Source organism: Apteryx mantelli, chromosome 4 (genome assembly GCF_036417845.1).
Source record: "Apteryx mantelli isolate bAptMan1 chromosome 4, bAptMan1.hap1, whole genome shotgun sequence".
Classification (NCBI taxonomy): Eukaryota; Metazoa; Chordata; class Aves; order Apterygiformes; family Apterygidae; genus Apteryx; species Apteryx mantelli.
Window position 1 is genome coordinate 76,338,422 of NC_089981.1, and position 23,781 is coordinate 76,362,202.

A 23,781-nucleotide genomic window follows, 5' to 3' on the forward strand; every position below is an offset into this window, starting at 1 on the left:
ACCACAACTTGGTTATGTCCAGGTCATTTATTAAGCAGTTACAGATACCTAAAAGAGCTGTTTAAGAGCGAGAACCCTAAGGAAAAGGCTGCGAGCAGCAGGGCGACACGGCTGTGCCTGACTCCTGCAGCGGGATGCTGACTTGGAAGGCGCGATGGTCACGCAGTGTCCCTTGGCAACCTGCAGCCCTCCATCGGCCAGGGGACACGGCAGGGGTTTTATGTTCTTAATTCTTTCGTTCATGCCTGCATCTGCTTGTGTAATTTATGGCACACAATACATATTTTTCTTTTGAGATTCATTCTCTTCTTTATTCCAGTATTTATTCTGCTGGAAAAGGGTGGAGCAAGGAAGGTTATCAGGCATCAAAAAGTGGAAAATTACTTTTCTTCTAGCCCTTTTTCTTCCTGAATTATGACTGCACTAATGACAAGATCCTTTTAGTTTCTCTCCATTCCCTCATCCATAGCTCTGTTTTTCTCCTGCTTCTTCTTTGAAAGTCTGAGAGAGAAATATCAGGTGGTGAAATCCTTAAGAATTAAAATGCTGCAGCAGGACTCATTTTCAAAATTGGTAAATGACTTGGTGTATGAAACAAATGAACGATTGTTCTTTATGCTTCAGTGGCTGGCAGCCAGGCATCAGAGCCTGGACGACTTCTCAGGGCTGCATTCAGAGACTGTCATTATCGCCCCTATCCCTTTTCCCTCTGTCCGTGGCTCTCTTGAATGCCACCACCAAAGAGAGGAATGCCACGCATGGCTTCCCCTGAGGCAGATTAGTAATCCTACACCTCGCACCGGCTGGCAGAGGTGTTTTAAGAGCAGCCGCATTCTCTCCCAAAAGCCAAATATTTTAGTACTGGATGGGCCCGATCCTGCAATTTGAACGCCTATGTCTGCTCAGTCTCTGGGTGATTCAGTGGCAGCTTCTTTGGTTAGGCACTTATTTAGTTGCATTTTATTTATTAAGTTTTACATGTCAAAAGGAGGTGAAAAGAGGAATTTCTCTAAGTTTCTGGATACCCTGGCTGTGAATCTGCAGAAATAAACTGCTTAAAAAAACATGCATAACATGAAATTGCTTTGATCACATTGCAGGCCTTGGTGTGATTGCTGAGACCAAGATAAAAAAAAATTCTTCTGAGCCAAGTTCTGCTCCAAAGCAAATAAAATAGTTCAATTCAAAGCAAAACTATAGTTACCCACAAAAACATAAGCTACAGCTGATGCTGGAAATCAGTGTAAAGTGATGCTGAAATCTGTAGGAAAGGACTGTTCCCTATTGCATTTTTCTCAAGCCAGCCAAGTTTAGATTAGCTGATGATTTAACTGCTTTTGTCCATCCCCAGGTTGTTTCTAGGGCTCTTGAACTGGGAAAGCAGAAATGGGCTGAGGCAGCAAAAGCCCTGGAAAGATGTAAGGTTTCCATGTAGGTGGTCTTGGGCTCTGGCAGAGATCAAAGGAATTTGTGAGAGGAGTGGGCTGAATTCCCTGCTTTTTCGTTGTAGGCCATCCTTCATACTGCCCTCTCTCCTCCACCAGCTTGCGAAAAGCTCATGGAAATCCAATGCGTTTGAACCAGCGGCGTTTCTATGGTCCTGCGCAGAAATAGCCCATGTGGCACAAATGGAATTTGGTCTTCTTTCTCCCCCTACCTCTTTTTGCCATTGCAAAAGATACTGGAGATGGATAAGCAAAGCATTAAGCTAGGTTAGTGGAGGTGGTAATTGGGCATCGAGATGGCCAGAGTTAAGATCACAGGTAAATTCTCCATAGATACTTGCTGATGATTTGTTTGGTAGCACAAATTAGCTTTCCCAATAAACCTCTACTGAAAGGTAAGCATAACATATAAAATCATAAAATCAAATTCAGTATTTTTTTCCAGTTACTTCTTTTGACATTTGCCATAGCTAATTTTCCCAGGTCCAAAGGAACTCCACAATGTCATATCTGGGCAAATTTCCAGTAACATAAATTACCAATTTTAGTGCTTAATGGAAATACAGAAAGGGACATAAATGAGATTGGCTCGCCTCCTGTAAAGTTAATATATTGAACCGATGTGGTGCTTCGTCTTATACATACATTTTTATGTGTACTTTATTATTTACATGGTTGACAATTGATTTTCCTAGTAGGTATCAATTCCCTTGAGAAGGTCTTAATGGTGCTGGATCTTGAAAAGAGTGAAACAGTGACACAGGGAGGTGGGAAATTATGAATATCAGGTCTTATAAGTTTATACTTATATGGTTTCTACTTCTAGGTTTTACACCTTCTTGTAAACTGCTGCAGTCAAATTAAAATTCTTGTTCTAAAAATGGAACAGAATGATACCTCCAGTACCACCTATGTAAAAAAAGCAATTTTTGTGTACACTTTAACTGATCAATTTACTATGCTGTTATTTAAATATCTACCATTTAAAAATAATATATCGATGCCATAATTTGTAGTAGTCTTGTTCTTCCATAATATCTTTCAGAAGGCACTGATTTATATCGTTATAGCTTTGCATATACCAGACATGAAACAGTGACAAAATATGACTTAAATATATGAATAAAATAGGCCTCTGAAATATTTATTGTGATAATAAACTCTTTATAACCATAACAGAAAAATAAATTAAAAAATTCTTCAAAGTGATCTCAGTCTTGTGCAGGAGGCATGTTCATGGGGAATGAGCCACACAAACCCCTCCCTTTTCTATACCTGCTGAACTGGGGCTCCCCAAGGTTGAAGCAGGTGCAGAAAAGCTCCTTTTTCTGGGATGCAGGGCTGGGAATTCCCCATGGGCAATGCCTATAAGTCAGAACCAGCCTGACTACCCCTATGGCTCCTGCACCCTGGCGGGTGAACCAGTGAGGACCCAGCCTGTGCCAAAGCAATTTTACCAAAAAATAGGGAAGCAATTCTCACACGAGGTGGGATTCTGGTCCCTGAGCACAGAGATCTGAAGGAGCTCTGCTACCGGAAGGTTTCAGCCTCTACTTAGGGCTGAAGCCACCAGAAATAGGGTTGTACTGCTGAGCTGGAAAACGCTTAAGGAGTAATTCTGTTGAGCGGACAGAACATGTCTTCATGGGAGGCCACCCGTCCCTGCACCTCTTCACACCAATCTCTAAGAGTATTAAGGTCTCAGGAACGTTGCTGTTCCCATCAACACAGATTGCATGGAAGGTAAAAAAGGAGTTGCTTTTCCATGTATTTTTAGTGGATATTGCTTCTCATCAGCTTAGTGACATCATGTTATATCAGTGGACATAACAAGTCTGCAGTTGGCTGTTACATATCTTGAAATGCATTGAACCTAACTTGCTACAATACCTTACAAAAATAAAGGTAATTCTACTGCAAATACTATGCTTGAAAGCATTTCATAATAAACTGTAAGTAATACCTTCAGTGTCTGTGGGCAGGACAGTCTCATGGTTAGCACGCTCAGCTGGCAGCTACTCTGTTTTGATTGTCACCAACTTCCACACTCTTCTTTCACTTCTTCTGGCTGTGTCATGCTTTTCATCTCATTTTCCACATATGTAAAATAAAGACACTATTTAGTTTAAAAAGGTGATGCAAGTTAGAAAGCACCACTGTTTGCTGAGCACTCTCCCATCTTTGAATGGAAGGAGTCATAGATGTGCACAGCATTATTCTTTTCATCTTCAAAGCATTCTTTCTGTGTTTACAAATTAAACAATTTGCAAAGCAATATTTTTTTTCTGGGTGGTATGATTAAGAATACTCTTAATAATTACAGAGAAAATCACACAATTCCAATATGTCATTTGAAACAACATGATGTATACAGACATAATGTAACATATTTTCATTTGGATTGTAAAACATGCCTACCTTTGATGGTTTCATCACACATTTGTTATATTGTATTTTTAATGTGCTCAGACTGTGCTTGTGTAATGGTGGTTCTCCCCTTATATCCCCTCTTTCCCAGATGTATGAAGTGTGCTTTGTAGTGACATTCATGAAGACTCCTGCTGTGATTGAAACGGTGGAGTCCTGCTATTTAGAAGGAACTATTATTCCAGCAGCTGAAGTGTTTTCATAAAGGAGATGAGGAGGCAAGGCTCTTTTTCCTTTCCTATGGAATAATAGGAAAGGAAATCCTTATGGGAGCCTATGTAGCACCTTGACAGAGAGCCCCATTTTAATACCTAGAGGTAGTCTGCTGGTGAGCAAAAACCACTTTTGAAGAATGAGGGCAATTTATTCACCCCATGAAATTCTCTTAAACAAACAAAACCCTCTGTACTTTCTGCTGCTTACTCAAGAGAAAAAGGGGAAAATCCAAAGGAGGAGGGAAAAAAAAGCCACAGTTCTCTAAACTAGGATTTAAGCAGATGCTAGGCAGCTAAATCCAAGGCATAGGCCCAGATCCCCCCACGGCTAAATGCCTATCTCATCCTGAAAGTGCTTAGAACTTGCCTGTTCCATCCAGTCTGGATGAACTGCCCTGGCTGCCGCCCTGCCTCGGGCCAGCATCACCTGCTGGCCAGCTCACCCGGGCTTCCCCTGAGCAGCGGGGACCCTTGCCTTGTCCTTCCCCGTTTCCATAATTACTTGGGGAGAAGGACACGTTTGGGACCTTATGTTTTGGATCTTAGTCTGGGCTCAGGCACCTGAAGGGCAAATATTGCAGAACTTAAGCTTTTTATTGGATGAGGCCTATGACTCACAGAGGAAAAACAAAACTTGAATGAACGTGCAATTTAAAACCTTCCAAGTTAAAGCAGAGATTGACTGCTACATTAAGTAAGATTATAAACACTCAAATGGCCACTTAAGTCTTAAATTGAAGCTGAAACATTACAGAGCCAAATTCAGCTCCCTTTAATCACGTTGCAGCAAACGTGGTCTATCAAATGATTTCTAAAAAGCTTGAGGGACTCTTCAAAAGTTAGTTGCAGTAAAATAGATGCTATAATTATATCCCTTGATAAATTTGAGTGAAACCAGCATTTGCAGATGGTGCTAGATACTTTGCACGGTGAAGTTTGCTCTACTTACAAAATAGGTTCAGTGTGAGCAGCCGCAGTCCCAGCTTTGCCGATTTGTTCAGTGAACATGCAGTACGCCAAGCTGAAAGAAAAACCCTTCAGCCTCTGAGGCGGATTGAGCATTCACTTCTTCCCAGCTCCGCAAAAGGGTCCAGCAAATCCTAATTCCATTGGTATTGCTGCATAGTGGCTTTGCCACTGCAAACCAAATGCCAACGTTGTTCTCTCAGCAAGGGCCTATCTTCTTCCGCAAAGGAGCTCCCTGTGGCAATGGCATCCTGCCCAGACCAAGAAGCCACTTAGTGCACAAATATCAAAGGTAGACTGTCGTGGCAATCACCAAACGGTGAAAATAGCCGGATGCTGGTCAATGATGGAGCCAAAGGCATGACCCAGAAGAGCCACTCGTCAGAAGCCCTTCTCTACCTACCAGCTGGAAGGTGCTTGCGTTGGGCTTTTTCTCCCAGCATGATTGCTAACTACATGGGAATAAAATGTATAATTAGTTTCCACTGTTTTAGCAGGTTCTAAAAGGATGCTATAACTCGCATTGTTTTTGTTTCATGTTGACATTGTGACTGGGACAACTTGATCTTCATCCGAGAGTATGCTTCAGTTATAACATCATATTATAATAATATACAGTTCTATACAGTTGAGAGTTATGAATTACAATACTTCTGATGTGAAACCACTACAGCATAGTTTTGGTATTTATTAGTAATGCAAAAGAAATAGAAATAAAAAAGGAACAGGAATATATCAAACATCAAAATTCTTTGACTACAGCATATAAATGGGGAGTGAAAGCAAATTTTCTTCATCCTAAAACTGGAGTATTACATCCTGAAAATTTTGCTAGCGATGTGTAAGAGCTCTTTTGTTCTCACTTACCTAACAGTTATTTGTATTACGCTACTCAATACAAATGAAACTTAAACCATTAGTTACAAAATACAGCTTCCAAAAATGTGATGTCCTACAGTTTTAACGCTCTCAACAATAATCATGCACAAATGTACAATAAATCCCTTCCAAATACATCAGTCCCAGTATATTCATCAGGATGATACATTCTCCTTTATATAATGTCACATTTTCCAATGCATTGGCTTGGATCTGTACAAATGATTAAAGCTATAGTTTACCAAAAAATGGACCATAAAAAGAAATGCTTTCTTTGTTTAGCTGTACCACCAGAATTCCCACAGACACATTAGTGAATCTTTCAGATCTATTGTTCCATTGTTCCCACAGCTAGATATAATTTCTTTTTCATTTTGTGGTTTGTAGTGCGGTTTAGTGTAATAAGATTGTAACAGGTCTAGAAATCATTGCAATTAAATCATGATACTGTTTCCCTTTTCTAACCCTTGCCCTCAGACTATAATGGCATCATAACAGCAACTAGAGACTTGAACTGATATCATTTTATGTCACACCACTCGGCTGATTTTCACAGCATGGTGAGCTGATAGGCTTCACTGAGGTAACACCTCCACAACAAATTTCACTGGGTAATCAATTTTAAGATTTTAGATATTTTACCTTCCTTTAAAATGCTGTGCTCATGTCAGGTTTATATTTGATTTTCTAAGTGGCTTTTAATTTTCCCTATCTGTAATGGAGCTGTATTGCTCCTTGTTGTCATTTCTTCTGCTTTTCTAGGCATTGTAAAAGTCATTGGGTCCTTACCTCTCTTACCTTCGTAGCACTAGGACTTGTTGTAGATTATCTCATTGACAACACGTTTTTTACTGCAGAAATAAAACTTTTGGATATCCTTTTTCATTTAATCCATATAGTACTGGAATCACTACAGACATATATGGAAACTGTTTTGGCATTAAAATCATACACCACAGCAAGGTTTCATAGAATTATTTACCAAAATTTGGACAAGGATGTACAGAGTAAGCTAACATGGACATCTTATGAAGACCACACCAATGATGTTAAAACACTTCTCAGGCTCAGAAAGAATAACCTAACCATGGCAATAATGTTTTAAAATGAAGGATATTCTTAATTTGTATTAAAACTAAGCGGCACTTTTCTAGAATTGTAACATATCTGCCCAAAATCCCGTGTGTGTATGTGTGTGTGTGTGTGTGTGTGTTTACATTTTTTTAAAACAATACCATATTTTGGAAGAGTTTGATGGATTATGCATGAAAAGGTCATGAGAAAACCTAAGGGATTTGTGTGAATTTTAAAGAGCAGAAGGAATCAAGGCTCATTTAAAACCTTAAGAAAGCCGATTGTCTTTAGTATTTTTTAAAGTCATTTCCCCTTCCATGCTTTTTTTTTTTGTTTTATAATTAAGCTACTACAAATTTGGTTTCTTCTCTAGCCTGCAGCTACAGCATGCGGTTGTTTTAGACAGCTACAAGGTAAGCACCATCAGGCTGGGTAAGCACGCGCGTTGGAGATCTCTTCAGCTCTACCAATACTGGCACTGGCAATTCAGGAGGGAGCACTTTCACTCTGCTTTAAAATGGAACTGATATCTCAGCCTAATTTTATAGTGTATTCCTTGTGTTAGCATCCCAGTGTTTTAGGGGTCAGTGAAAAGACTCACAAGTGCAGAACTCATGCCTTAAGTGGAACCACATGATGGAACCGCCCTGCACAAAGCTCCTTGAAGGACTGAGACCAGAAGACACACTTGGTTAAATGCTTTGTGATATTTCAGCATGAAGGGTGCTACAGACGTGCAATATATTATTTTTCTTGTGCCTCTAGAGGAGCTTGAAATAAAAATGGGTTTCAATCATTGCATACTGCAGCATCTCTAACACAGAAATTGAAGCCAATAAGGTATAGCATAATTTCACAATACTGCTAAGCACTAGTTTTGTACCAGTACCCTGATATCGCCATGAATGGATGCTGTATCTGTACGTAGAAAAAGAAAAATATTTAAAACAGTTCAAATTATTGTACTATCATATATTAGAAAAGTGTACAGATGGTAGCAGTCTGCGAACTAAATAATTAAAACTATATAAAATTGTCACAACAAATTAAAGGACATATCATTGCTTTTTAATTACTGTAAGAGAATATCAATTACAGTATTACCCTGACAACTATACGCTGTACCCAGCTGGATTGCCACCGAAACCAGCAGAGGACATGAGGTGCAATTGCACGCAGTCAGCTGCTTCGGTGGAAGCCGGAGGAGGTGTAGATAGCAGAGCAGTAAGCGCAGTGCTCGTGCAGCAAGGAGGGATGCTGAGGCTGGCGGTGGGGTTGACAGGTCGCCCCAGAAATGCTGAAAAACTTCTGCCTCGGGCTCCGAGATATTCCGCTCGGTGACTCTTCGCACCAGAAACGGGAAAGGGGAGATCCCTTATCTGCTTTAATGTTCAGAACCGCTTCAGGGGTTATTTTTGCAGGGAGGAGGCGCCGCGGGGCCGCGGCCGGGACCGGGACCCACCCGCGGGCGGAGGCTGCGCGGGGACGAGCCACCCCCGCCGCCCGCCGCCCGCCGCGCTCCGCTCCGCCGCGCCCTGGCCCCGCCCCCGACTCCGCCCCCGGGCCGAGGCCCCGCCCCTCGCCTGCGCGGCGGCGCGGCGGAGCGAGCGGGTCGCCATGGCAACTGAGTGAGGCAGGCAGCAGGCCGCCGGCCCCCGCCGCCGCCGCGCCTCAGTGTGTGGCAGAGCGGGAGCCAGGCAGCCGCCGCCGCCGCCGCCGCCGGGGCAGGCCGGGAGCGCCGCGGCAGCATGGAGGACGGCTTCTCCAGCTACAGCAGCCTCTACGACACCTCCTCGCTGCTCCACTTCTGCAACGGTAAGGCCGGGCGCCGCCGCCCCGCGGGCGGAGCGGTGCGGAGCGGCGCGGAGCGGCGCCGCCGCGGCTGCCCGGCGGCAGGCGGCGCAGCCCGGAGCCCGCGGCGGGCGGCCGGGGCCTGCGGCGGCGCCCGGCGGCCGCGCCCGGCCGGCGCGGGGGGCCGGGAGGGCAGGAAGCTTCGCCCGCCTCCTCCCCCGCTGTGGCGCCGGAGCCCCGCCAGCCGCTGGGGACTGGCAGCGCTCGCTAGGAACTTCTCGTGCGTCTGGTTCGCTGGAACGTGTGTGTATATATATATATATATATATGTATACACACACACACGTGTGTGTGTGTGTGTGTATGTATGTATGTATATGTGTATATATAATACGTATATGCGTATTTTATATATGCATATTTATGTGTATGTGTTTACATATATGTGTGTGCGTATATATATATACCTCCATATACGTATATATGTCTCTGCCTCAAATGGGGATCTGGTACCACAAGAAGCGCTCACCCGGCGGTGAGCTGCGTGTCCCTGCTGCGTGGGTGACATCTCTCTCTCTCTCTCTCTCTCTCTCTCCCTACGTAACGCACATCTATAGGGTCCGGTGGAGGGTTTCGGCACGCAGCAGAGGAGACGGCCGTGGCACGCGGGCCCGAGTGGCACGTGTGTCCTGCCCCGCGCGCCAGGCCTTGGGGATGCCGCTGGAGCAGGTGTCCTTCCCCCGCGAGGGCACCGCACTGCGGCCTCGGTGCCTTTCCTCCCGGGGAGGGTTTCCAACGGAGCGAAGGATGGTTTTAGGTTAAAGGCCCTCTTTGGAATTAGAATAGTTGGACTATAGTTACTGCCTTTTTTTTTTTAGTAGGGTTTATTCAGATTGTGGTGTTGGCTGGATGGCACTGTAAAAGGCAGACTGACTGGCAATGGCATTATGGAAAAGGAGGAAGAAGGAAGTGAGGAATTGTCAGTATCATCAGAAGAAATATTTGCAAGCTTGGCTTGCAGAAGATTTAGAACTACTTAGCTAGCTGTTGTTTGCTGATATTTGGGGGGGAAGACATCTGGTATACTAAAAATACAGAGTTCTTCAATACAAACTTTAGAATCAAAATAAGATATTTTGAGATTTTGCTTTTAGCAGCAAAATTGTGAGCATTTGTAATCTCATGTTTCATAAAAATTCATTTGAGGATCTCTCATTCCTCCAGATTTTAGTAGTGGTCTGGCTTTCCACTGCTATCTGAACAGCTGGAGTCGGGTTAATATTAAATTGCTTTATGACAGCAACTGCATCAACATAGCTGCCCTTTTTCTTGGAAAAAAATGAAGATGATAAATTTTACATGATTTTCTTTGTGGTGTGGGTTATGGTTAGCAGAATATTCTAATACATCTGGACCTTGAGATTGTGGGAGTGATTTTTTTCAGAACATGAGGAATACTGAGTATGAGCTGTGCATTGTGTTGTGATGCAGTATCCTCAGAGCTCTTTGAAATAGAAAACTGTGGCTATGCATGGGGGTTGTACGCTAATGCCAGATGCCTGTTTTGCCTAAACTTAACAAATATTTTATTGTAAGTATTTTTAAAAAGGAAACATGTAGCAATTTCTTTCAAAGTTTATACTCTAATCAGTTTCTAAGCAAGCTGTCTTCCTACCAAAATCTCTAGGTTTTGCTTTTGCAGTATTCATGATAGTAGTATACATGTGGGAACAGTGGGAGTAACAACACTCTTTCTGAGTAGTTTGAATAACACAGTATCTTAGATCTGAGAATTGTCACTTATGTTGATTTTATAACTCTGAACACAGTATTATGCCTGATGTACAGCATAAATACATACTGCATTTTTACATAGGTTTTAAAATCTTAGTTAATCCCTAAGTATTATGTTCTAAAATGTAATACCGAAGAGATCACTTGACTAATTAAGTCATATAATGGTAGATAGTAAGCTCAAGAGAATGTTGCAGACTTGTATTATTCTGTGTTTATGAAAGAAAGTTGTTTGATTCAGAAGCCTTTCCTTTTAAGAGTTAGCTTTCAGTGAGACTATATTATATGAGATGAACAAGAACAGGAGAATTGGGCCTTTGAATACTGCCTAGAGGTGATCAGATATCTCACACAGACACACATGACCCATGAGGAAAAAAGTACAGATGGAGGATGACAGTGAGGGTTTTGAGGTTGAAAAAGGAAAAGAAAATTGCTTTGCAGGGAGGTGGAAAGCTCTTGCCAGTATAATGGGTAGTATGAAAGATGGGATGAAGTTATGAGTAGGGTAGGCATAGAGAGAGCAAGTGATTGTGATTTGGAGAGAAATGTGACTCCAGTATACTTATTTTTATATAGCTTGGTTTGGGTAAACTGAAATATAGAGATGGCTGGTAAGCACTTGAAGTGGTCATCATGGCATGCAGAGAGGTTTCCTGTCCTGAAGACAGGAGAAAGGGTTAGTTTTAATATTGCAGGTGAAGACATAATGGAATTTCCTAACTGTCTAGGGCTGAAGAAACAGTAAAGAGGATGCCTGTATGTATGTTTGAAATGATCAGGACACAAAGCCTGCCCTCCTGTAAGAATTACAGCAGATGACCTATAGGCTGCACACGTGAAGCTGCACAGGTTCAGGGCAGCAAGCAAGCTGTTGACTGGGCACAAGGACTGCTGCAGCTTCTCCTGTTTCCCGGTCCCTTCTCCTTACGCAGGGCAGCTGGCAGCTGCGTGAGCGCAGAGGATGCTGGAGGGGTCCGAGAGGAGCCTGTCAGCAGGGGGGAAGGAAGAGGGGGGTTTGGGCAGGAGTGTGGGGGCAAATTTACCCTAGCCCTCCCCCTCTCTCTAGAAAGGACCCTGGATTCAGGAAGGGAATTTGAGTCGTCTTTTTTTTTTTTTTTTCTTTACTCATTCATACACAGGTATAGTTTGCACAATCTTCCAGTAAAGGCTTTTGTGGCTTATAATGCATAAAAACATGTTAAATGGTGAAAGAAGGGAGAAAAGAAAAAGGTGAAGAAAACATGTTAATTTTGAGTTGCATGTCTAAAAATCTGGGACAGATATTTAGCACAGCTAGTTCAAAGACACCTACTTTCTTTCTGTAAAATACAACTGTATTTCACAGAACATTGGGAGAGGGTTGGCGTTTGAGAAGCACTGTGTTAATGAATGCAAGTGTCAGTCAGAGATAACATCAAAGCAAGAAATACAAACTTGCATAGTGAATTTAGGCAAGTTATTTCACTCTCATTACCTTAGTTTCCTTGCTTGTAAACTCAGAGGAAAGAGTATGTACCTACTGTAGAGGAGGTTATTGCAGTAATCTGAAATCTCCCTTTAGATTTTCTGAGAACAGTCTCTTCAGATGCCCAAAGTATTTTGCTAGTTGGTGTGCCTATAGCCTTTTGTTTCTATGCTTGGCCTTTTTTTTTTTTTTTTTTTTTAAGACATTAAAATAACTATTACTGCATGTCTTTGGATGATTCTCAAATTACTTTCTAGATAATAAAGAACATTGCTGGTTTTAGTTTGCATGTTGAAAAGTAGAGCTTGGATAATATTAATCATGCCTCATTATGGATACCTGGTATCCCTGATATTAATGTAACTTTTATATAATTCTGAAAGAAAGCCATTACATTTATCTACAATTGATCACTGTTTTAGTAATCTGTTCTCTAAGTTGAAAGTAGAAGTAGTAGAATACTAATAAAGTAATATGGTATCCAGGTTTTTAGTGTCTGCTTAAGAATTGATAGAGAACACCATGCTGGACATGAAACTATAGAACAAGGCACATACTGGGATTATATACAGTGCTCACCTTGCCTGCAGCTGACTTATTGAGCTGCAGGAGTGATCAGCAGTGATTATAGGCAGGTCAGGGAGGCATGTAGCATGTGGGCTGAGGTCTGTGGATCCTTTGACCACAATTCCCTATCCATTTGCAGTTGTAACTGTAATAAACATGGTCTGCGCTATGCTGATGGCTGTGGGCATGGTTATTAGGTATGTAGGATACACAGGATGAAATCTATGCTTCTAAAAAATGTCTGTGTGGACTTAGAGAAGGAAGTGAGAATTTGTCCTTGATTCTTTCACAACTTGTGACACCTTTTCAATATTCTTCTCTTGGCTGGTAAGAAAATTGTAACTGTCAAATGGTCATTTCTGCAACCATGGGTGCCTTGGCTGATGGAAACTTCAGATTTAGAATATCTGGGTGAAACAGTGAAAAGGTGTAAAATCAACATTTTTTTTCTCAATGAAACTGATTTCTTTTGTAAAGAATTCCATAATTTTAATTACAGTTCTGCTTAATTGGTTACCTGAAGTATAATTGCTAGTAGAAAAACTTAGAGTTCCTGATAGTTTTGCAGTGATGTGTATTAATTATTTTAACACTTATTTAAAGAAAAAAAGGCAGAATCAAAAAAAACTTTGAAAAAGTAGCAGTTCTTTTTCCCTCCCTCCCCCCAAAGCACTAAATTAAGATTTTTTTTGCCAGGTAATAGTTTTGATGACTGTCAATGACCATTTCTTTGTAAAGTCATGCAAAGTAAATTGTATGAACCGGGTCACATATTAGTTTTGGTCAGTTGATTTCCAGTTCAAATGCCCCTGCTTCTGTAAGTATCCACCATTACTGAAAATAAATTGAATATATGTACATTTTCTCTCTGATTCATCTACAAGTGGAGTGATGCCTTATTGGTAGGGAAGAAACTTCAGGAACAGGAAACCTTGATGGACAGTATTATTCTGGCAGCTTTCTCTTCTTTCGCATTTGAGTCTCACACCTCCTCTCCCTAACTTCTGAAAATTCATCCAGTTACTCTCTTTCTACAGCTGGACCAAAATTGCATAATATAGTATGGATTACGGAGCTAACAATGGTACATTGAGCCTTTTCATTTTCGGGTCACTAGTTCAACTCTGTCAACAGTTAGAAGAGAGTGTAATTTGTCTTCCTGTGACCACTTCCTAGGCATAATGCAAAATGAAATTGGATTTAGTTTGGTTCTCATTGGACAGATTAATACTCTGTGTGGAAAAAAAAAAGATGTTGCAAACATTTCAATAGCATTATTCATGTTTCTTGTTTTTTCTCAACAGCATATAACAACTGAGTAAGACAGACATACCAGACTTTCTCATGATTCATCTCTAGGCCTATTCTCTCCAGGGAAGCAGCATGTTTTGAGCTCATGTGGAGAAACCTGCATGAAGTTTCTGTCTGTTTGGTAGAGCAGTAGAAGATTTTATTAGCCAGAGACAGTTGGAGACCATTTTTTCTTTCATCAGGATTTCTTCTGGCTTTTACAATTGCACCCCTAAATGTAAAGCTGGATTGGGCTCTACATAAAAAGTATGTTTCTTACAATTTTGAAGCTACATAGAATATAAGATGACTTTTGATCAAATAATAATACTTGCTTCTACTCCATGTAAAAGATTGTTTCTTGAGTTCCCAAGTTTACTTCATGATTCCTTTTGTTACAAGAAAAATGGTTTATAAATAAAAATAGTATCTGTGAGTTTCCAGAACTTGTACAGTTTTCTTCTATCATGGAAGAAAGGGGAGGAGTGCCATACAGAAACACAATTTTTTTGTTTGTGTAGTAATTGACTGCAGAATAAATCAGTACACTATGAAATAAAAATAACTTGCTATAATGGACACTTTCACAATATATATTGTTAGACTCATTAAAGCTCAAACTATTATTTTTAATGAGACACTATATGTTAGCTATTTCCAAATCATGAATTATTATAGCTCATTTAGTCATGGATAGTGTTAATTGTAGTTGTTGGGATTTTGTTGTTTGGCTTCTTTTTTTTTTAACTAAACTTTTAAAAACAGATACAAAGAAAATAGAAACCAGACATGAGAATTCTTCAGTGTTAGTCAAGCCTCAGTAGAGAATCTGTGTCAGTGTTAGTAGTATGGTGGGCAACTACAAGTATCAAGTATTTTATCATGAATAAAACAACATTCAGAACTGTAAATTAAAGCATTGAGCTCTCAGCAGAAAAACATGCTGTATCTGATCTTCGAGGAGTTTTTAAAAAATTTAATAGTACTTTATAGAGCTCATAAAATGTTTTTTTTACATTCTAATTAAGAATACCAAAATTCAGATTCTTTTACTGGAGATTAAATCACATACAAACAATTCAAATCAAGATGAAAATTATAATAAATTACTAACAAGTGAATGTTTTGCCATTCAGTGGCATATATTATAATAGTTTTTATCCAGACTTTCCTCCTGTTTCTCCTTTCCTCAGAAATTGAAGTTGATCAAGTCATTTTTATTGGGGCATTTGCTGTTTGCAGATCACACTAATTGGGCAACCATAAGGTACTGTGCAAGCTTGGAGGGAATACAGAGGGAACTTTGGAGGATGCTGTTTATCTTCCATGAAACAAAATGTAAAATGCTCGTCCATTACATAATTAAAATGTGGAAGTAGCTCCCTGAGGATTTTTAGGGAGATGGGGTGGGGATAATGATATGTTAACATGATTTCACTAAATTAATTCTTTGGGAAGTCATTAAATGAGATTGCCCACACTCCATTACTTCCAAAGAGCAAAATCTGACATGGTCCATCATTTTCTTGTCTTGCTTTGAAACAACTGATTATTGAATAAGTATAATATGCTTGTTTGCAAACTGGTATTAGAGGTCTCTAACAATGTTATGGACATTGTAGAATATAGACACCAATTGCCTTTTTGAATTTTAAATCTGAAATAAACACCTCATAGTGATAAAGAGTTTGTATTTATTAATAGCATAGACATTATATTTGATTGTAAACTTATGTTAGTCTTTTGTAAACAGGAGAGAAGAAATATTTTGTGTTTTCAGATGTAACTTTTATAATCTGTTGCAGGTCAATATATGAAACATTTCTACTTGCTTGTAAGGACTCCTAAGCTAAACTTAAAAAATCGAGGTTCCTATGGTACAGAATACATGAGCACATTTCAATATGTAAATAGGAAAGATGGAGAAACAATCATTGTTTCAAGGTAGTAAAGGTAAATATTTTTTTAATGAAAACTTTGTAAGAATCTTGTTTTTCGGGGAAACTTGGTGTTTTCAGTAATGCTCTCTTTTCCTTAAAGATATGGTGAAAAACACAAAACAAATAGAAACAGCTTTTGAGCTTCCCAAGTGTCACTATTGCAGGCAGGATTAGGATGGCTGGACAGTGACGAGTTAGAAGCCAAGTCTGGAATTTCCCTGAGATTGTGGAAGGTTTTTCTAGCCTGAAGTCAGGACACCTTTTTTATTTTCTTTCTTTCTTCCTCAGAAAAAATCATTCTGAAACCTGAGAAAGATGCAGACAGACAATCAGCTTCATATTTATCCCAGGTTTACTAAAAGCAAATGTTGTTTCCTTCCCCCTTCCAGCATTTTCCAAACTACATTACACACACACACACACACACACACACACACACACCCCTATTACTGGCTAGAAAGAATCCTTCAAATTCCCAAATGTCCATACTGCTTTAAATAGCCTGCAGGGTCCGGCAGACGAGTCCTCCCTCTGACCTGACGTCGGCCCGTTGTGCTGAACGGGTTATGTGACGTGGTCCTACCCATCAATGTCCGAAGACTTGCACCCTGGCAGTGAACGGCGTGTTGGAAGTGAGTGAGGTCCGGAGCAAGATGGGTGGTCTGGCGAGGTTGCTCAGGCCCCAGGGGCAAAAGGGTCTTTATCTAAACTGATAACAACCTTATGGGCATTAGCGCGTCTGGAGACTTGGGCAAATCTTTATTAGAGTCAGTCTCTCCATTTCGGTGTTAAAGAATTGCTGTGGTTTTGCTTTATATCTTCCCAAATATAGGCCAAAATAGTAGGTCAGAAACAGCCAGGACTACTCTGCTCAACTAATCTGAAAAATCAGGCCTTTTTTTTAGGTTCCTAACTGAATTTTAACATTGAATTTAGAGAGACCGCGTCCATGAATTATTCAAAACATGGATATAAAACATAACTTACTCGGAGTGTAACACACTAAAACAGTTACTGTTCTGATTTGGGCTAGGTAAGAGTTGAAATCCTGGGCCTGTACAGAGGATAGGAGTTTGGCTGTTGGCTTCATTAAGAGTGGGATTTGAAACTTTGAAAATGCACATGACCAAACTCTGAGTCTAAAAAAACCTTGAATTCTTAGGAACATTGTCTCTCGTGGTGAAATGTACACCACCATAATTCAGCTACCTCTGTATTACGCCTTGCACACGGGGAGGTGTGAGGGTGGGAGTTGGGGCTTCCTTTCCCCCCACCCCTCGGCCCTTTTTCAGCCAGACAGCTTGTCTGTGTCATCCCTGTGGTGGCTGTCTTTCAGTTTGGAAATAAGTAATTTCCTCTGTGTTCAGATATTTTAATAAACTAATTAGGGATCATTGCGGACAAAAGATTTTATATATATGATTTTTAAGTTAAGCATTTACATGTGTTGCAAGGCCGGAGGCCTTTCTCTAATTAGAAGTGAGGAGAGATCTATTTTTAAAGTTTAGTTTTTTGTTGTGTGGTTTAGCAAGTGTAGCTGGGGTCAGCAACCTAAGTAGATAAGACTTTTCTTGAATGGTATCCTGCAGGATCTGCAGCTGAAGGGCAGGATACATTAAAAGAGGTATTAGTAAGATGTTGATTAGTAAGATGCAAGACTGGCTCCTAGATGCTGTGTTTTAGCCACTATGTCTACATTAGCAAGCAATGCAGGACAATAGGAATGAATCTGTAAAGCCAAACAGTTAATGCTGAGGGCTCGGTATCCATATCTGTGTGCGTTTGGGGAATTTTACTGTGGACTAACTCTCGTCCGGTCCCACAGGCTGAACACCCAATAGCACTGAAGTGCTGCTGGCGCTTCTGCAGTGCACTGCCAAAACTGTGCCGCGATGTGAACCAAAGAGGGGTAAGTGGGGATGACTGGTTCAAAAGCACCCTCCTCATGCAACCTGAAATGCTGACGTAGCTGGAGCCACTAATTAGGAAGGTTAGTGGCTGATGGGGGCGGCTGCTGCGGCAGCTAGGGCCAGGGCAGTTGGTGGTATTTCTTTCTTTGAAAAATTCTCTGATTCCTTAATGTAGTTCTTACTTTCTAATTTGGGAAGGAGAAATAGGGTCTGGTACGCTGCTCCTGAAAAGTTACGTATGTGTCGTTCCCATCTACGTTTTTCTCGAGAAGAAATTCTTAACGTGACGAACAAGTTGATGCAGGACTCGTGCTGCATTTCAACTGCAGCTTTGCAAGTCCAAAGATTTATTTGCAGCTGTTTTTCAAAAAGCACGTTGTGCATACGGATAATGTTCAGAATGGAAAAATTAAAAACTCTTGATTCTTTTTTGAGTGCAAATTAATGGATTGGACAAAATCAGAATCAAGGCTTGAAATTTATATTGGTTGTGCTTTACTGAAAGGTCTAGGCTCGTTCTTGTTAAAGGGAGACAGATATTGGGTGTAGCAGTCTGTCTGTCCACAATAAATATTTTTTTTACCTAATAGATTGTTATTTCTGCCTCTGTTTTTAAAGCTGAATAAATGAGAAGATTCAAATGTTAGTTTTGTTCTTGGAATATGATTGAGTACTGTGTATTGGGATTTGCTTAGTTTTTACTGCGCTATATTTGACGGTGCATTATCTGAAAGATTTAGAATAAGCATGTTATCTGCACAAAAGTTTGAAAAAAATGTTTATGGTTATCATACCAGTAGTGTCTCAGAACAACTTTCCAGCTGAGTTGTCTGAACTGTATTTCAGGTTGCTTTTATGACAGGGACACTTTGGTTTTTGAAACAGTTAAGAAATTTAGTCATGGGATTAAATATTCAGCTGTGGAGGTGAAAAGTGTCTGCCGTTGTGTTAAACAAGTGCTTTGTAACTAAAATTCACTGAAGCTGTAAAATATGTTCTTTGGTAAGGTCTTACAACAGCCAGACATTTATACTTATTTCTTATGTAGCTCATGAATGTAAGGCATTTGGATGAAACTTTAAAGCCGTGAACAGAATAGTGTGGTTTATTCCAGTACTGTCTCATATGTAACATATATGAGAGATTCTGTCGCATAGCTGTGATGATTCCCATGTAGGGTATTACTGCTGTGACCCCTGCCTCTTATATGCAGACATACTCCTGCATGAATAATATGCTTCTTTCTAAAATTTGTTTAAATGGGGGGAGTAAATACCAGGGGATCTACTTTCTTTCTTTTTTCTTTTTTTTTCTTTTGGTCTGGAGCAAGGACAAAAAAAGGAGATACGGTTCTTTGTAGCTGCTACTTTTGGTAAAGTTTACCCAGTTTTTGATTTGTATGTATATAATAGAAAATCATTCTAACCGCTAACTTCGTAGATGAGTAACACCATATAATCATGCTGTTTCTATTTTTAAGTTCAATAAAATAGTTTAACAGTAAAACATAGATTGGGGGGGGAAATGTATAAGGGATGTGAAAGATGACAGACTTGGTCCTGCAGGTGTTATGAGACGAGGGCATATAGGTTTGCTTAGGAGAAGTTAACAAACCGGAGAGCAGTGGAAGCTTGAAGACCATAGTACAAAATTCCGGAGACTGTGGCTAAGAGGATACTGGTCTAAGTGGCAAGCCGATGCCCACCTGGCCGTCCATTCCCGTTCCCAGGCTGCAGTCGCACTGGCAGGTAAGCCAGCGTAACACCACGCTGCTGCTCAAGGGGGAGGCCCTGCTTCCTCTTCTCTCTCCTGCTCCGTGTGGTTTTATCCACAGAGCACTTGACAGACCAGCGTGTTAAATTAGCTCTGACAAATTAACCTGACAGAAAAATCCATGCAGTTTGTGTGTGGTATTTTGGTTTTGCTTTTGCCGAGTTAGTTTTCTGCCAGGTCAGAGAATTCAATCAGCTTCCGGAGGCAGCAGAAGATAAATAACAGGAATAATGGGTGGTGCAGATGGAGCTTTTGGATTGACTGATTGTATCTTACGGCACCACACCTTCACTTTCGTCATTGCAGCTCCTTGTGGCACCATGTGTTGAATGACATCAATAAACTGATCCAGGTTACAAGTGGTCCTCCTTGTTTTTTTGTATTGTGGTAAGTAAGTACAGTGGTGGAAGGCAAAGTTTTAAAACAATGTGTGAGGCAATTAAGGGGAGAGGCAGGCAGCCGCTAAAAGACTAATAAAGAAGAAAGAAGTTTTTTTTTTTTTTTTTGCTGCTACAGGCATGATTTATAATTGAATTAAAAGTTCATAGAGCTGGAAAATTACACGTGTCATAAATTTCATTTTCAATCCAGTTATCCATTCAGAGCACATTGGACTGACATAAATTTTTTACTATTGAGATTCCTGCTTCTCTTTGGTGGATATTTGGCTTTCATGGTTGCTTTCATGTTTTTTTTTTCCTTCCTGGAAGCGATGAATCTCAATATTTTAGAATTCTTCTTATGTTCTTTGCAAAAGATGACATCACATTTGATTCATAAAAACATAATGGTTGGCCTCAGGCACACAGATGCAGTCAAAATATTTTTTAAACACAGAGATTTTAATTGCATATCATGTCAGTTTTCTTGCATTTTAAAACCTAACTATACTTTTTTATTTTTATTTTTGTACTTTTGAGAAAGAACTGTTATTTCCATCAGAAGAACAATGATGTCTTCTTCCTTAATGTTATATTGCCTTTCTGGCACAAGTTTGTAGGAAAAGGCATACCCTAAAAACAGAGCATGAATTAATCGGTAACAAGCATCATCAATGTGATGCTACAGCTCTCTTCTCACAGAATCAAATCTGGACTATTTTAACTGAAGCATTTCACCTGGCTACAGCAGACTTGGTGAAATGCGAAGAGGGTGATCTGAAAGGTCTCTGCCCATCAAGGAATTTAAGGATGATTGTTAGCTCTTGGAAGTGTGTGGGTTGTGGGTTTTTTTTTGTTTGTTTTTTTTTTTAATTCTTCCTGTGTAAGAAGACCTGGATTAAGGGCCTTAAACTGGAGAGAGCAGTTGTCTGTCCAGTTTGTTTACTCCTCTTAGATTCCATAAGGTTCAGGTAAACTTAAAGCGGCTCCACTGTTTCCTGCAAGGCTCTGGAGGATCCTGCAAAGTCCAGAAACTGTTTGGTTAGATGCTGAATTATTAACCTTGGTAGCTGTGACTCAGATTATGAGAGATTTATGTGCATATTGTTCCAGGAGGGTGTAACTTCTGGGTTTTTCTCCTTCCTAGTTTTTATTTTCGAGTTTTTAATTTAAAAAATGTTTAGCCTCAGGGAGCTCTCTAAACCAAAGCCTTTTACTGCCTCCTGAATTTGGCACTTATTTCTCTTAGTTTAACTCTCTAGGCATGTGCAATGTGAAGGCTTTGAAGTAGCTGCTGCCTGGCTGAAGCCTCTCTGGGGGCAAGGAGAAGGATAATGAAGTATGTGCTTTTGCCTTTTTTTTTTGTTTTAGTGTGTAGATATTCTAATGACTTAACACAAAACACAAGAGTAAGTGAAGCCACTGCCTTTTAGTAAATATGCTAAAAATTACAGAATTGCAAAGATCATGCATCTTCCGTGGTTTAGTTTCAATTTTAAACAATCAGATTAAAATCGGCAGTGGGGGGAAATATTTTTTTCAGTTTTAATTTCTAATATTAGGAACTGGTTAATCCATTTAAGAAGTGGAACATAAAACTGTAGGGGCAGATGTTATGTTATAGTCCAGTTTTCTTATATGATGCCCCATGGACCACAAGGTGAGGAAGGATGTTTGGGAAGACGACACAAGCTTTTGGACTGTGTCTGCAAATCCCATACTCAGCCCAGTCAGTGAACATTGGCAGAGTCCATGGCAGTCTGTACCCCAAGCAGCAAACGTGGAAAAAACTCTTCACCTTCGCTCTCCTTAGCAGGGTTCTTCAAATGCTACCTCAGCACTGCTGTATACTTCCCCCAAGACTAAAATACATCGGCCACATTCTCTTGACTATTCCAGTCAGCTTTTTCCAATCTGGGTCCCTTAAAGTGAAGTGTCTTGAGGTAGTGGATTAGAAGTAGGACAAATACACTGGGGGGAGGAAAACGAAAATCTGTTTCAAACATCTTGGGCTTGGAGGAGGCTGATGAAGAGCTCTCAGCTCAGTTCTGTTTCAGTGCTCTCAGCTGTGGTATGGAGTATTTCCTACGTCACAGAGATATTATTAACTAATATACATAGTGTTTAAAAAATAGCATTATATTCTCATTGCTTAGGTTATGTGGCTGTCTAGATTAGTCTGCTGCAGAGACTCAAGAGGTTTGGGGTCCCATTTTGCCTTTTGGTCTATGGCATAAATCTCTTGTAACAAGTAAAGTGGGTTACATGGCTCTCTGCAGAGGTGCTAGAATTGTTCATACCTCTGAGAATTAATTTGAACAATTAGGTTCTTGACTGAAAGAGGCAGCTTGCTGGGATTTGGTGTCAAAGTTGTTTAATTGACCCTTACAGATCCTTGATGTTCAACAGAGTGAAAACTGTTTTTGTAAGCCAATGAAAAATAACTGTTTAACTTAATTCTTGTCTTTGTTTTCATGACTTCTTTGCGTTGTGGAAGCCGTACCATTACAGTAAATGTAGTAGTATTTATTTATTTATTTATTTTTGTAGATACTGATTTATTTTATGCAATAGTGTAGACGATCTGTTTTACTTGCAGGTTATTGTAGTAACTTTTTTCGGCTATGTAGATATTTATTCAGTTTCTCTTTGTGTATAACCATTTGCCATACTAAAAATAAATATTAGACCTGAACAGTAAATTAAAATCATTCTGTACTGGAAAGGACAATACTGTGACTCTCTTGACAAGTTGGGGGCTTGTATGATTGTGGAATCTTTCCTCTCTTTTCCAGCTTCTACTAGGAAGAATGGATATATTGTTGGTCTCATGAGTTCCCTGCTACCTGTCCTTTGAGCTATGTTTAGGAGCTGTATACCATGAAGATTTTTTTTGTTCACGGCCAGTCTGAGAGAAACAGAACTTGTATCTCCCTACAAATAAGAAAGGAAAATGATTTTGGAAGACCGCCACAAATATTTTGAAAAGCTCAATTATCATTTGGTACAATTTGTAGGAGTTGGAGTCTCACTTTCATTGCTGTGGAAGTGGCAAAAAATAAGGCAGTAAAATAAGGTCAGTCCTTCAAGACTGCATCCAAGGCTTGCGATACTGTGAAATTGAGGAAGTTCTTTGGACTTTTTGTAGGTACAAACCTTTGGAAACAAATAAACAGAGCTGATCATTGTTAAAATGACTATATTTTGCAGAGTTTTACATCACTTTTTTTCTTATATGATAAAAGTAGCAGCTTAAAAAAAAAAGCCTTTGACAGGCTTTCTCATGATAATTATATAGTAAAAAGATGCTGGGGGTTGGCAAGACTTTAGATATGAATGATATGCAACTTTGTATGCTTTTTTCTTTAAGCAACATGGTTGCACAGAAAATGAAACACACTGAACCATTGGGGAAAGTAGAGGTTTTAATGTGGAAAAGAGTTGTATCCATTTGAACTAATCCAAAGGAAGTTGGAGGAAGCTATTGGCACTTTCACTTCTACTTCAGAGTAACTCCTTTGTTTAAGAAAGAAGTTCTTAATCCAACATATTTTTATTTTAGAATTGTGTACATTAGCTTCCAATTACACACAGGCTCTTATGAGACTTTAAAATTAACTTTCTAGAATAATAATTTCTCCTGCACTATATAGTCTGAGCATTGACCATCCTGCAATATTAATCCTATTGAGGGCACAGGAAATAATAGCTTAAATAGGAGATATTTCCTTGCAATTTGCATCAAGGAGAAAGAGGAAGGGACAGAAGGATGAAGAGACAGAAGGATGAAGCAGGACCTTGACACACCTATGGTGTAAGGTTTTTATATGCAGTCCACAGGAAAATGAATTAGGAAGTGATA

At 40.0% G+C, this 23,781-nt stretch overlaps 1 protein-coding gene and 1 long non-coding RNA gene across 8 annotated transcripts in view; both read left to right on the forward strand.

Moving 5' to 3' along the window:
* EML1 (EMAP like 1) overlaps nucleotides 1-23,781 on the forward strand; it is a 128,652-nt gene that overhangs the window by 36,735 nt on the left and 68,136 nt on the right. Inside the window, exons 1-3 of one of the 6 annotated variants that reach the window (XM_067294957.1) lie at nucleotides 8,741-8,821; nucleotides 13,931-14,183; nucleotides 15,110-15,183. The exons of 1 other annotated variant lie outside the window; for it this stretch is intronic. Coding sequence is in view for 2 of the 5 variants with exons in the window: in XM_067294955.1 (XP_067151056.1) it covers nucleotides 8,755-8,821 (67 nt within the window). In the remaining 3 variants the exon portion in view is untranslated. Of the gene's footprint in view, nucleotides 1-8,644; nucleotides 8,822-13,930; nucleotides 14,184-15,109; nucleotides 15,184-23,781 lie in introns of those variants that run through there. 4 more of the 6 variants (XM_067294959.1, XM_067294958.1, XM_067294955.1 and 1 more) reach the window with 4 other exon arrangements.
* LOC106482960 (uncharacterized) lies at nucleotides 18,913-23,095 on the forward strand. Of its 2 annotated transcripts, XR_010883954.1 has the most exons (4): nucleotides 18,913-19,514; nucleotides 19,846-19,926; nucleotides 21,169-21,258; nucleotides 22,715-23,095. It is a non-coding gene; the product is annotated as an uncharacterized lncRNA (long non-coding RNA). The 2 variants fall into 2 exon arrangements; XR_001292281.2 differs by having other exon boundaries at nucleotides 18,913-19,926.